General features: G+C 30.3%; 1 protein-coding gene across 1 annotated transcript; it reads left to right on the forward strand.

The window, feature by feature from the left end:
• Positions 1 to 4,027: 4,027 nt before the first annotated feature.
• Positions 4,028 to 15,576, forward strand: LOC110738115 (transcriptional activator DEMETER-like). The gene is made up of 20 exons (XM_021918483.1): positions 4,028 to 4,752; positions 8,040 to 8,930; positions 9,026 to 9,238; positions 9,343 to 9,576; positions 9,749 to 9,839; positions 9,942 to 10,395; positions 10,557 to 10,636; positions 10,723 to 10,807; positions 11,876 to 11,967; positions 12,064 to 12,132; positions 12,228 to 12,264; positions 12,381 to 12,463; positions 13,036 to 13,524; positions 13,624 to 13,660; positions 14,289 to 14,340; positions 14,477 to 14,589; positions 14,685 to 14,750; positions 14,863 to 14,977; positions 15,122 to 15,160; positions 15,245 to 15,576. Exons 1-20 carry the CDS (start codon positions 4,554 to 4,556, stop codon positions 15,367 to 15,369), a joined length of 3,564 nt encoding a protein of 1,187 aa, XP_021774175.1. The 5' UTR covers positions 4,028 to 4,553; the 3' UTR covers positions 15,370 to 15,576.
• The last annotated feature ends 481 nt before the right edge of the window (positions 15,577 to 16,057 follow it).

Genomic DNA, 16,057 nt, shown 5'->3' on the forward strand with positions numbered 1-16,057 from the left:
AGTCTTTCAAACAGATCCAAACCAAACACTTTAAAGAGACCAAAGACCCCCATCAATTCAGTTAATTTCAATTCCATTCAATTTATTTCAATCAGTTATTATTTCACCATGTGCTTTTGAAAATTTAAAGTATTAAATATTAAAATGGTATCATTGTGGTCTTCAAAATTCAGGAGTTACCTTTGAGGTATGGTGTTAATATATGAAATGTCATTAAAGACTAACAACATTAGATGGATATAAAGTTTGTGTTTATGCATGAAATACTTCAAATAGATTAGGTTATAATTTTGAGTGAAGCCGAACCTAATTGTAATTGTGTATCTTTCTTTCTAAAGAAAATGAGAAAAATTTGTTAATAACTAACAAGTTAATAGTAAATTTTAAAAATAACTACCTATTTTAAAAAAATTAATAATAATAATAATAATAATAATAATAATAATAATAATAATAATAATAATAATTGGGTAGGACTATGAATGGTAAGACTTACCGTTGTGTTCTTTGCTACCGGTTGGGTGTTCCCTTGTTCTCTGTTTCGACTCCGTGTTCTGCTTGCTCTAGGGTTTTTGATGGGGATATTTATGGGATCATGCGGTGTCTTGTGCTGGAATGGTAGGTATTAAACATCGGCACAACGTTGTTCGTGATACCCTTGTTGATATTTGTTTCTGCTCTGGGATTTCTGCAAGGAAGGAGGTTAACGTTGGGTTGACTGGAGGGAATGACGGGGCCCTTCGATCGGAAGATGTGTTGCTTTATTCCTGGGAAAGAGGTCTTGATGTATGTGTTGACTTGACGGGGTCTTCTCCTTTGACTCAATCTGGGTTGTCTGACTTTGTTCCTGGTCGTGTTGTGTCGGCTGCGGCTCAGCGGAAGCGGGAAAAGTATGGGGCGTGTTGCAGGGCAATTGGCTATGGTTTTCTTCCTTTCTCCTTTTCTTCATTGGGGGAATTAGAGAAGGATGTTGTTGCGTAGTTGAAGCGGATTCAGGCGTTTGCTAGGACTCAGGATATTGGTGCTCGTGCAGCTGCTCATATCTTCAACAGGATCGGGTTCGCTGTAGCTAGAGGGGTGGGGGCCCAGATTGTATCTCGGCTCCCCACTAATTTCTTGTAAATCAATTGACTTTGTAGGTTTTTGTTATAATAATAATAATAATAATAATAATAATAATAATAATAATAATAATAATAATAATAATAATAATAATAATAATAATAATAATAATTGGGTAGGATTTGCAGCTCATATCTTCACTAGGGTAGGATTTGCAATAGCTAGAGGAGTGGGGGCCCAAATTGTATCTCGGCTTCTCACTAATTTATTGTAGGTTGTATGACTTTTGTTTTTGAGATAATAATAATAATAATAATAATAATAATAATAATAATAATAATAATAATAATAATAATAATAATAATAATAATAATAATAATAATAATAATAATAATAATAAAACTACCAAGTTTCTTCCAAAAGTTTTGGTAGCATTACCTTTTACAATTTTTTATTCAAAAACTTAACGTTACACGTTATATAACCCCACCTATTTGTCTATTTATAACCACCTTAATTCCTTCCACATTCACAATTTTAGGCCCCGTTCACTTCACCTTTTTTTTTCGTTACTGTTACAACGATTACTTTAATTTGTCAACATTATAAAGGAAACTCAATGTGACAATGTTGTATAGGTTATCTATATCTAACTTATCCTATATATAAAGTGAAAGGGCCTTTAGGGCCTTTTGGGTGATAAATTTCATTATCCCCAAATTACCCCTCTCATTTCTTCTTTTTTTTTAATTAAAAAAATAACTACCATCTTTTAAAGAATTTTTTTTTATTATTTTATTTTTAAATTTCCATCTTTTTTTAAAAGAAGTCATATTCTATTATTTGGCCTCCATGACTTCATCAACATAAATTTATTAACAACACATACTAACTAATATTTTTTTTTATCAACAATTTTTAGCAATATTTCATTTTATTTAATTAGAATAAGGAGGATAATATTTAAGGAAAAAAAAAAGAATCATGCATGATAGATTTTATATGGAAAAATTGCCCAAAATAATCCGACCTTTGCCTCATCCGCCCAAATAATCCCACCTTTTGATTATTTTATAATAATACGACCTTTAATACCAATCCGCTTTAAATGGTCCTAACCGGTCATTTAACTTGTTATACCAAGTTACATGACATGTGTCGACAACTAAGGGCCTGTTCCGATTGACTGAACTCAGCTGAACTGAACTGAACTGAACTTATTAATTAGTGATTTTTAACTACGGATTAGTGATCTTTGATTATTGCTATACATATGTGTATATACAAATGTACATATTATTATTAATATTATTATTATTATTAATTATTGATTATTATTATTATTATTATTATTATTATTTATTGATTATTATTATTATTATTGTTGTTGTTGTTGTTGTTGTTGTTGTTGTTGTTGTTGTTGTTATTATTATTATTTATTGATGATTATTATTATTATTTATTGACTATTATTATTAATATTATTATTTCAATTATTATTGTTATTATTATTAATATTATTTATTGATTATTATTATTATTATTATTATTATTTATTACTTATTGATTATTAATATTATTATTATTATTGTTAATATTATTATTATTATTATTATTATTATTATTGTTGTTGTTGTTGTTGTTGTTGTTGTTGTTGTTGTTGTTGTCGTTGTAATAAGAGCTTAAAAGAATGAAATTTGGCTTTACATCATTAGCAATATCATTAGACGTAAATTAAGAGCTGAACTGAACTGAACTGAACTGAACTGAATTTCAACGGAAGAGAACAGGCCCTAATTGGTTTAAAAAATAAAAATAAAATTAAAATAATTTTTTTTAAAAGATAAAATAAAAAAAATTATACTTAATTAAATAAAATAAAAATTAACAAATCACCCCCACCAGCTTAAACCACTTTCCACGGCCGACCGATCACCCATTACCACCATCATCCACCAGTCCGACCCCTGCCTCCCCCCGGCGCCGGAGAGCCGCGTCGACCACAATCCCCCCTCCCCCTTAAACCGCCGAATCCCCTCCACCTGTACCACCAACCAGCCTCGAAAAAGCTCGTCCCCGTCCCAATCCCGATCTCATATCCCGGCCTCCCTACCTTTCCCGCCACCTTTCCGGCCCTTCCCACTCCCCTATCGCTTTTCCGGCCCTATCCTATCCCCACGCATCGATTTCGGCCCCAATTCCTACACCTTGATTTTGATAATGGATGTGGTGGTTTAATTAGAGGCAACGAAAGGGGGTAGGCTAACAGCCGGTCTGGGACGATAGTCTGGGCACGGCGAGGCTATGGTTTGGGCGCGGCGGTGATGTGGTCGGCGCGGCGAGGATATGGTCTGGGACGGCCGGACGATGGTGGTGCGGGGAGGTGGTTGTGGTTTTTCCTTATTATTATTTTTTAAAAAATATTTTGATTATTTTTAATAAAATTATTTTTATTGTTTTAAAATATACTCCCTCCACCCACAATTATCTGCAACATTTGCCATAAATGGGTGTTCTCTATTATGTGCAACAATTTTTTTATCTTTCCTCTTTCAGTAAATTTTAAAGTGTAAAAAAACCATCTTACCAAACTTAAACATATGAGACCACTTTCTCTCTCCTATTTCCCACTTACTTTAATCCACTAACAAATTTAAACATATGGGACCACTCTCTCTTTCTTTTCCCTCATTTTTACAACTTAATTAAGCCCACCTAAACTTAATTTAACTACACTAAAAGTTTTCCTTTGGAGTCCGCAAAAAGGACGTTTGGTGCAGATAATCGTGGGCGGAGGGAGTATAATTAATGTTAATTAGTAATTATTCATTTCTGTAAAAAATTTAAAAAAATAAAAAAAATCAAAAGTAATTTTTTTTTACCAATCATGTTGTGACATGTGTAAATTAAAATTAATTTAAAAAAAAAATCACCTACTCAACCGGTTTCAGGTCACTTGGGACCATTTCAAGCGGATTAGTATTAGAGGTCGGATTATTAAAAAATAATCGAAAGGCGGGATTATTTTGGGCGGGCAAATGTCGGATTATTCTAAATAATTTTTCTATTTTATATTGTTGACGCACGTATTGCGTGTGATTGCAGTGATAAAATGAAAACTCTTCGTTGTACACTTGTACTAAAAAATAAGATAGTTAAAATCTTACAGAGGATGAAGGTTCCTTGGTCTCATCTATCATTTGATCCAAGATAATCTTTTAATATAAAAGATATTCTTATAAATTCATCATTTTTTTCTTTCTCAGTCGAATATTCATCTTATATTAAAGACTGAGAAAACCAATATCCCATATTATCTTTCAAAGAAAAAAAAATAACAAAAAAGTTGAGTGATAGTGAAATAGCTGTGTTTTACATATATGCCTAATATATCCCCTTATTCTTAGTTTTTTCTTTTATTCATTCATATATGCTGCCATCATAGTTTCCTTAAAAAAAAAACAGAAACCAAAATTCTCTCAAATAGGGATATGAATTCCGAAAAACTGCAACAACAAAACAATGGTTATTGGATACCAATAACCCCAGAAAAGCCACAATCGACCCTCAAAAACGATTCTACTAGCAATGTGACACCATATCCAGAGGCTCTTGGCTCAGTTAATGGTGCAACTGTTGAAGCAAATCAATTAAGATTTCAACACAATGCTACTACGAGCATTGATCCTGGTATGTACACTCTACTGTTGTATTAGAAATTTACTGTTTTTCTTGATTAAAATTAAATTGATTGAGTCAATTTTCAAGTATCAATTTATGTGCAAATTTAATAAGTTTTGAATATGATGATATATTAATTGTAATAAGTAAAATTCAGGTGAAAAGAACTGGAATAAAGCCTTGATTATTTTATTGTGATTTTTTAATTCTGATTAAAAAAAAATTAATTCTAATTCTTTTGGGGTCTTATGTCAAATTAGGGTTTGTTTTTGGATTAATTGAGTCTGTCAGGTTTCGGGTTTTGGTAGGGTTTTGAGCCCGGTTAAATTTTCATCGTAGAATATACGTTAATTCCAAAGCCTATTGATTATACAGTACAATTAATTTTGACCCAGAAATTCGAACATTATTTTTTTTTTTTAATTTTTTTCCCCCAAACATTTCTCACCAGTATAACAAATGCTTTGGATTCCCTAAAAAAAAAATTTGCTCCATTGGATTCTTTTTGTTCATAATTTTCGTGCAACTGACTCACAAACTGTTCTAGAGCAAAAATAGAAAACAGATTTTTATTTATTTAATTTTTTTAATCAGCTGCAAACCTTTTTAAAAAATCTATAAAGACTTCATGGTTTGAGTTTTTAAATACAACGTATAAATTTTTTAAATATAACGTATAAAATAATTTTTGTTTTTTCTCAATAGTTACCGTCTTATTAAAGGTTTGAGTTTTTAAATTCAACGTATAGATTTTTTAAATACAAGTCATAAAATAATTTTTGAGTTTATCTTTTTTCTCAATTGTTATCTTCTTATATATATATATATATATATATATATATATATATATATATATATATATATAGTGGTTTGAGTTTTTAAATTGAAGGTATAGATTTTTTAAATTTAACGAATAAAATTAATTTTGAAATTTTTTTTTTCTTCAATTGCTACCAACCGCCTTTCATTTGAGTTTTTGACTTCAACGTAAAAGTCCTATGGAGTACTCCATAAGTTTATAAAACTAATCTATAATTCTATTTCAAAAGAAAAAAAAACTAATGTATAGTTTATACTCCCTCCATTTCTTATTTACCCTTATAAACATTCTGAATCCATGTGCAGAATTATATTGAAATATAAAGGATTGATGACATGACATTACTTACTTTCTAATCATTGGTTTTAAGGTTACTCAAAGTTACTTAATTTTCGTGTAATTTTAAAAATAAAAATGTAAATAAGGACAAAGGGAGTACTTCCCTAATTTATAAACCTAACATTACTAATTAAAATTCACTCACATATCACGTGACACTTTCCTAATTTATTTCATGTACTCCACATTTCACATCTATATGTAACCATTAGGCTATAAATAAGCATTAAATATTATTCATTATTTAGTACTCCCTCATTTCCTAAATTACATTACATTCCTTCTTCTCATTTTTAGTAATTTTTTTTTTCCAAATATCCCAAATCATTTTTTTTTTGTATATTTAATGATTTCTCACTAACTCTTTCTGTCCTAATCTCACTCAAGATCCTTGTGCCTAATTTAAATGAATATGATAGATTCTTAATTTTCAATTAGAATCATGTTATTGGTCCTTTTTTTTTGCAAAGGATGGATGACATGACATCATTAATATATCTTTGTTTTACTCAAATACATTCCGCGTAATTTTACAAACAGAAATGCAATTTAGGGACGGAGGGATTATTAATTTAAGAATGCATGATAAAATCACATGCAAATAAGTGTAATTAAATGAATATATTTCACTACTCCCTCTATCCCAAAACTTCGACCCTTTTGGCTTAATTTTAGTTCCAAAATGATCGACCATTAACATTAAAATACCCACCAATTTACAACAATATTTGTGTATAAACTTTTGTTTTTTCATGTATTTTTAATACTTTATCTTTCTACTTTTGTACAAACTACATGTAAATTTATCTTTCCAATATGTTTTTATTTCTATTTATTTAAGTTTCTTAATAACCACGAAATCAACCCAAAAGGGTCGAAGTTTTGGGAACAGAGAGAGTAATATTTTCCTTTTTTTTTTAGCTCTTTTTTTTTAAAAAAAAAACCTTTTTTTAGCTTTTTGTTTTTGAAAGAAACCTTTTTTTAGCTTCTTATTCATGAGTTATAGCATTTATCTAAAATTAAATTTTGATTTGGATTTAAATCATGAAATTAATGCAGGGCCTGGGCCCAAAAACAATTGTTGTCCATTTATTGGGTTGGGTTGACTTTCCAAATTTTATTAAATACTCCTCATTATTACATTGACTTTGAAATATATATATATATATATATATATATATTTTTTTTTAAGTTATACTCGTATTAGAAAAAAAGAACTATGATCAAGTTTTTTTTAAAAAAAAATCCTATATTTCATAGTATTAGAATTCACAGAAAGTATCAGAGGCTTAAAAAAAAATAAATAAATTTAAAGTGATAATTTGGCAGGTTTTTGCACGGAAAACCTACGATACAACTTACAATTACTTTTTTTTTAATCTTACCATACAAGTTTCAATTCAAAAAAAATAAAAATAAATAAATAAATAATAATAATAATAATAATAATAATAATAATAATAATAATAATAATAATAATAATATATGGTTTTCTTAGAGCATCTCCAATGGAAAGCTACAATTGGTTGTAGCTCACCTTATGACATCAATAATTTAAGCTCCTATATTTTCAAGCTACAATGTACTACAATGGTTAGTTACAATTCCTTGTAGCTTGCTAGAAAAATAAATAAAAAAGAATATATTATATTATCCATGTGTCTTGATCTAAGTGGAAGATGCTTAACTTTAGAAAAACAAGCAGTTACATGTTTGTAATTTTAATTAATTTGCAAGCAGGTCCCTTCTCCATACCATTGGAGATGCTCTAACCATTGGAGATGCTCTTAATGATGTGAAATTGAACACTGACTATTTCAAAGAAGTTCTGTACTATGTGAAACAACTTGCTCAATTTCATTTGAGGTGAAAATTATTACATCGATTTGAGGTTCTTGAGAATGGCATGTAGTTTCTTAAAGTATGTTTTGCATGTAAGTTATTAATTGTTACATCAATATGGATTACTATATTTCCTACTCCTGTATGTGTGCATTGAATTTATTACTACCTCCGCTCCAATTTACTCGCAACAAAGGAATATTTTATGTCTCACAAATAATACCCCTTTGTTGCGAGTAAATTGGACCGGAGGTAGTATTTAAATTTGTAACATTTTGGTATACTTTGTTTATAGATGTGGAGCAAAATTCGAAAAACAAAAGGAGAAAACTTGGCAATGGCAAAGACTTAAACAGGAAGCCCGGGGAGAAGCGGAAAAATAAATATTTTTGGGCAAAAATCGACAATAAAAAGGTGCAAACTCCTAAGCCAAAAACTCCTAAACCAGTTACTCCTAAGCCTAAGACTCCAAGAACTCCTAAGCCTAAAACTCCTAAGCCAATAACAAAGAAAGATGTGAAGAACAACAAGGAAGGAGGTAAAGTCGTGCTTGAACATACTCGACCTGAAACTGAAACTGAAACAGAAACAGTTTTAAACTGTAAACGAGCATTGGATTTTGACATCAACATTGTCAATTTAGAGGACGAGGCTGGTAAAGTAATTGAAAGCCAAATACCCGGTGTTACTGAGCAAGTTTCCAATGTGGTGGAAAAGGTGGAATGTTTGGAAAAGGAAAGTTCGAGTAAGAAGGATCATTCTTGTGATGGTAAAAAGAAGCAAGAAGGTTTGAGAGTTTATGGAAGGAGGTATTCTTGTAAATGTTTGAGTGAAAGTCGAAAGATAGGGCCTAATGTTATGTACACTCTTAAGAAGAAGAGAATAGGGAGAAAAAAGAAGTCAATTGAAAGAATTAAACTTGATCATAGCTTCATCATTGAGGATAACAAAAGTTTGTTGTTGCCAGCAAAGTTGAAGATTGTTGATGACGAGTCTTTTGGGTGTGTTTTAAGTTTGCTTTCTTCGCAAATGAAGTTCAAACAGGGGAAGAGATCAATAAAAAAATTGCCTTTATCTCGCAATGTTTCAAAAGAGAGTGTTTCAAAACAAAGGAGCATTGGCAATGATGGGCAAGGGGTTTCGAAACAAACGAGCATTGTAATTGATGGACAGAGTGTTTCACAAGGTAATTAAAAGCTTATTATGTCAGTTAAGTTTTAATTGACATACTCTCAAGTAAAAAAATAATAATAAAAGTTCAATTATTTGATCGATGTACAGGACAAATACATGAAAGAATCTTACAATCTGCTCTTTGCTCAACTCCGGAGAGTAAAACAAAGGCAGCAAAGGAGAAGAAAACAAGAGCTCCTTATAAACGCAAGGAAAAGCCTAAAGCTCCGGAGAGTGAAACAAAGGAAGCAAAGGAGAAGGGAACAAGAGGTCCTTATAAACGCAAGGACAAGCATAAAGCTTGTTTCGTCGAGCTTCAAAGTAATGTTATGAATTGTAGTCACTGTAATTAGTTTTATAATCGCGATTATGTTTTATTTTTACATATTTAATGATATTCAACCTCTTTTTTTGTTTTAATGTAGAATGGAATGGAAGGTCAGTGGAGCAAATAATGGATTCCTTAGTAGAATACTATGAATCTATGAATATCTATGATGACCCTAAGTCGATCGAGTTGAGTATAATGGTAAGGGAAGGAAATCCTGAAGGTGATGGTACTCAAAAACCTGATGAAGAAGACGACGAATTCCGTCAAGAAAAAGCATTTATAGAAGCAAAGATGGATAGATTCTATTATCTAATGACTCAACTACAAGGTATTTCATACTCTGTACTTCCTTAATACGGAGTATAAAAGCTTAAGCTAATGGTTGAAGCTCATGATCAGTTTATGTGCGCTATCACTTACTTTTTTTTGAGTTTATATTTACTCTAAAGAATGTTTTATTATTTGCTTAGTATGTTAACTCATATTTGCGAAAATTGCAGGGCCTAAGGATTATGTAAAATGGAATGGTTCTGTTTTAGACTCGGTTGTTGGTGTTTTTCTTACACAAAATGTATCCGATGTTCTCTCAGGGTACATTTTTACTTCAACTCTTTAAATTCAGTTTCATACTTAGAAAAAGTATTGTTTTAGTTCCATTGTATAATATGTATACAAAATTTATGATTGGTGTAGGAGTGCATACATGGAATTGGCTTCGCGATATCCTATAAAACAACGAACCAATGAAGATGAGGATAGTGGTGGAGATGTATCTACCTCAAGCAGCCAAGAGTCTACGGATAGTAGCAACGTAAAGGGCCCGATCATCGAGTATCCTGATGACCAAGAAGAAGCAAATCCAACTGAAACAGAACAAGAAGAGTCATGGAAGAAGGAATATGACAGTGCTATGAAGGAAATGCTAGCATCTTTGCCTAGTTTTAAAGGCAAAGAAAAGAAAGGTGAAGGTGCTGAAAGCTTTGATTGGGATTCGATACGATTGCAATTCCTAGGAAAGAGTACTGAAAGAAGCCCTGAGACACAAGATTCTGTTGATTGGGAAGCAGTAAGGAAGGCGCCGATAGAGGACATTGCTAAAGCAATTGAAAAGAGAGGCCAACATACCATTATTGGAAAAAAGATTCAGGTACGAAGCAAGGAATTCTGTTATACTACCTCCGGTCCAAATTACTCGTATTTCACAAATAATACCCCAAAGTTGCGAGTAATTTGGACCGGAGGTAGTATTAGTTGTATGAAGTGATGAACTTTTTTGAACATATTATTAATGCTTATTTTTAACTCTAGAGGATGCTCAATCGACTTGTTGAAAAGCATGGTACTATGGATCTTGAATGGTTGCGTGAAGCTCCATTTGCAATAGCAAAGTAAGTTAGGAATATCTTCATTACATTCATTTTCTTAATGTTTGTATAAGAAGATTAAAATTTGATTTCCTTTGTTTGATTTTCAGGGCATATTTGTCAAGTTTCTATGGACTTGGGTTGAAAAGTGTTGAATGCTTGCGACTTTTGACGCTTGGTCACGATGCCTTTCCTGTAAGAGTTGCATTTTTTATTTTTTCTATAGTAAATGGTTTTTAATTTCTTATTATAAATACTCTTGGATTAAATAAGGAGATAAAATAGAGATACATAGTCAAGTATTAGTAACATCAATCAACGAGTATTTTGTCATGCTTACATAATTAATACTTACTCCATTCCCTTATTTACAAGCCTATTTAATTTTTTTTTAAACGGAAATTAAGGAAGTAGAAGATTCGTTAAAAATTAATGAGAGAGTATAAATATGCATGTGGGGGTCAAAGAGAGGGAGAGAGAAAATGTTGGAAATTGATCTAAAAAATATTAAGAAAAAAATGACAAAGCATAAAAAAAATAAAGAAGGTAATATTGTAAAAATAAAATAAAATATACAACCTTTGAATAAAAAATTGTGTAATTTTGGTAACCCAAAAATGCGGGAATACCATACATATATATACAAGTATATTTGTCGTGCATATATATTTTAACCTTAATAAATATGATTCTTACATGAGAATTAAGTACTTCTTTATTAATTATTTTTCTTACATATATATACTATTTTTTTATTTTCCGTCGAGATTACTTATATAGGGGTAACTCCTGACCGATTAAGTGACCTATGAATAATAACTAATGGTTGACCGACTGAATAACCTTTGACCGACTAAGTAACCCTCGATCGACCAAGTAATCCATTAACAAGTGACTCTTGATTAATCCCTTGACCGATCGAGTAACCTCTTACTAGACCTGGTAAACAGGTCATTTGGGTCAAGTCTGGGTCGGATCTCTTTCGGGTTGGCTACCATTCGGGTCGGTATGGGTCGACGTTTTGGGTCATTCGGGTCATCGGGTCTGAGTCAATTGCTAGGTCTACTTCTGACTGAGTTTGTAATTATATATACGTAATTGTTTCAATTTTCCCTAATGCAAAACTACTAGTGTACTACTCGTATGAGTTAAGCATGAATTATTGGAATTACAATTCAATTTGAGGTTATTTCTTACTCTTTATTAAGCTATTTAAAGCTACTCAAAGTATTTGTGCTAATCCTTCTAACTTTTGTATGCCAGGTTGATGTGAATATTGCTCGAATTGCAGTGCGTTTAGGCTGGGTTCCTCTCAGTAAACTGCCTGATGAAATTCCCTTTCATCTTATTGACAAGTAATATATACGAAGTACTTTGATATCATGCATGTCTTAGAACTTGGATAAAAAGAGTATTTGAGAATTTCTAACCTTGATATTATTTTCGTGTAGGTACCCAAATTTTGATGACATTCAAAGATATCTTTGGCCCAGAATAGACCATATGGACAAACAAAAATTGTACGATTTCTTTCTACTCCCTCCATTTCTTCTTATTTGGATTACAGGTATCTTTGAATGTATTTTTATTCATATATATTTTTGTTGGATTACAGGTATAAAATTCATTATCAAGCGATTACATTCGGGAAGGTACATTTTTTTCATTTGATCTCCATGTACATAATTTTATGGATAATGTGCTGGAGTTTCTTTGACAGTGTGTTTTGATTGCACTAATCATATAATTACAAAATGTTATGTTGTAGGTTTTTTGCATGAAGAACAATCCCAATTGTAGAGCATGTCCATTCAAAAATGAATGCAAGTATTACCAAAGTCTTGTAGAAAGGTTTGTAGCATCACACATAATTATTACTTCCTCCGTTTTCTTTTACTTGCAACACTTTCCTAAAAATTGCAACACACTATAAAAGGAAAGTTACTTTGGAGAAAATCTACTTCCTCCGTTTTTTTATTATTGCACCATAGAGGATGGATACAAATATTTTGGTAGTGGAAAAAGTAAGAGAGAGAAAGGTAAAAATACAAAATTGTCCATGTGACATATTGATAAATTAAAAAGTAAGTTGGGAACACAAATAATTTGTATTGTATTTGTAGTGAACGGAGGAAGTATATTATTTCCCTTATTTAAAGCACATGCCCACTAAATTACACTCCTAACAACCACTCATTCTAAAAAAACGGAGGAATTATAATTTTACGTAAATTTCAATAATAAAATTCAATAATAAAATATTGAAATTAGATTTTATAAATAATTCAATAATAGTATACAATATCCTATATATCGTAGACGATATTTTGTAATTTGGCAGTGGTCCTATAATTTATTGTATGGTATGTTAACGGACATATTTATTTATATCTAACCTATTTATAATTTGTTGATTATTGCAGTGAAAAAAAGAATACTATTCGTTTGCCTTGGGTAAAGTCGAAAAAGAGTTCAAAAAAGATGATTAAGAACATTCCAAATCCTTTTGACATCAAAAGAGAATATTCTAAATCTCAGTTCATAATGTCATCGACTTATGATTCATCTTTATACAAGCCTTTGCATTTTCCGATGTTACATCGTAATTTAGATTCCGATGTTCAGAGAACAACTCAATCCCCTATTGTTGAGTTTCCGTCCTCTCCAAAGAACATTGAAGAATCGGAATTACCTGACATCGAAGATTTATTTAAGAATGGTGAAGAGGTGGAAGATGAATTTATAGTCGTTGATATTGGTACGTCTAAGCATACATCATCAAACCAAATAGTAAAGGCTACAATAATGTCACCTGATTTATTGTTAAGAGCCTTAATTAGCTTACCTCAAGATGATTATATTCCTTTACCAAAGCAAGTTGTTCAAGTTCGATTGAGAACGGAGCATCAAGTGTAAGTGTTAATGTTTCAATTATTCAAATTTATTACGGTTATTATTTATTAAATGATAATCTAACCTTCATAATAACGTGTATTTGTTTATATATGCAGATATGAATTGCCATATAATCATCCCTTGTTACAAAATGTATGTATTTCTTTATTGAACTAATTATTTTATATGATTTAAAATGCTAATAAATAAAAAAATGAAAAATGTATTAAAAGTAGAAAATTAAATGAAAATATAACATTTATTATATTAATGTGTCATGTATTATCAAATTAACACTCTATTTAAAGAACATTATTGCTTGGAAACTAGCAAGAAGCTTGATTTCAAGTGTTATCAATTGTGCAAAGTGTATATATACACACATGAATTACGTATGATTAGCATTTGAGGATCAAGTGTTGACACTTGGTGCATATTTGCTTATGTATTCATATTTTATAATAGTGTATAGTATTATGTATCTAGAACCATTCTAATAAACCATTCTAGTAAACATTTTTATTCAAAATTTGGTTTATTATTAGAATGGTTTTAGATTTATTGAAAATTAAAATATAGAATTTTTTGATATGCTAATTTTTGAAATTAAATCCCTTTTATTTATAATATCGTGCCTTTAGGCGCTCACAATAACAAAATTATTACTCGTAATAAACTATTCTAATTAACGAATACAATAAAAAAAAAAAATATTTCATACTACATTTAATTTTATGAATATATAACTAATTTTTGTATGTGTTTTGTTATATTGTTACAGTTTGAGAGACAAATAGGGAACATTCCTTACCTTCTCGCCGTATGGACACAAGGTAATAATTTTTTTATAAAATTATTTCAACCATTATTTGCATAAATTTTCTTGTCATATAATATAATATAATGTTATTTTCTAATTGCATGAATAAAGTATTATATACTCTATATTCATAATTTATAATTTAATAGGTCAAAATATAAAGATGAGCGGTAATTTAGAAGGATCATCTGATCATGTGGAAAATGAGTGTTCAACTGACAAAGTTTTTGATGAATCTTCGACAGTGTTAGGAACAATATTGGTAAGCATTATTATATAACAAGTTTTAAAGAAAATAATTTTAATTATTTTGTATATTTATAGAGTCTGTCCTTTATAATTTGAATTGTATCACAGATTCCTGTTCGAACAGCAATGAGGGAATCTTTTCCACTCAATGGTACCTATTTTCAAATTAATGAGGTAACTAATTTGGTTTTTTATTATTTGGAATAAAGCAATTATTTTATGTTTCACATATAAAACCGAATATATTGCTCGTATATATTGTTAATTTAACATTGAATTATTATAGGTTTTTGCTGATGATGAAACTACTCAATGTCCGATTAAAGTTCCTACAAGTTTAATATGGATGTTAGAGAAACGAACTCTATATTGTGGATCTAGTACATCAGCAATATTTAAAGGTAAGTAAAAAAAAAAAAAAAAAAAAAAAAAAAGCTTATATTGCATTTTGCACCTTTTTTTTTTTTTTTTTTTTGTGTGTGTGTGTGTGTCTGTTGTTGTAATTACTAATTATGCTTGATGATTGTGAAATTCTGTTAAACTAGGTTTATTAGTGAAGGAGATCCAACAATGCTGTTGGAAAGGTATGTAATTATGAGATAATTGTATTATTAGTTGGGGTTGTTACAATATTTAAATTAACAAAGATAATTTGTTTGTGTTGTTAGGTTATATTTGTACAAGGGGGTTTAATCGGCAAACTCGAGCACCAAAGCCATTATTACCCAAATTTCATAATCGCTCACAAGTTAAGGGGAAATTGCAACAAGAAGATGAAGAAGATTATATATAATATGGAGCTGAGTACATTTGTATGATAACTAAAGTTGCATGTGTCTTTTCTTATCATCTTATGTTGTAAACATTTATTTATCAATTATTTGTAAATAGCATATTGTATAGTATAAATGCTTTTAAAGTTTTAATTCATTAGAAATTTAGAATTAGAAAGGAAAAAAAAATTCATATATTTAGCCACTAATTAATCTAGCAATTCACTCCTTTACTCCTTATACTTAAATTAAGGTATGTCGTATGCTATGTCAGGAAAGATGCACAGATAAACATAATTAACAATCACAAGCGAAAGCACAACGATCTCATTTTCCCGAATATGTTGTAGAATGAGAAATTACTACCAATCTTGAGCAAACACAATATGGACAACAAGTAAATATAAATAGCCCAGATGCAATAAAAATAAAGCACACCAAGATATACATAGAAACTAAACCAGGAAAAACCACAGGTACCATAAATCGACACCAAGCCGTATCACTAATCAATAATAATAATGCTAGAGGCTCTACAACATCAAAGAACAAAATTTGGAACAACTCATTCTCCATATACACCACTAACAAGTGGATAAACGATAAATCCGATTGTTGATACGCAATACGTAGCATGGGATAGCATGAATGTTGTGTCAAAATTTGGAGTCGATTAAGCACCGTTTGACTATCTGATCGAGCTAAAAT

Source organism: Chenopodium quinoa, unplaced genomic scaffold, assembly GCF_001683475.1.
Source record: "Chenopodium quinoa cultivar QQ74 unplaced genomic scaffold, ASM168347v1, whole genome shotgun sequence".
Taxonomy (NCBI): domain Eukaryota; kingdom Viridiplantae; phylum Streptophyta; class Magnoliopsida; order Caryophyllales; family Amaranthaceae; genus Chenopodium; species Chenopodium quinoa.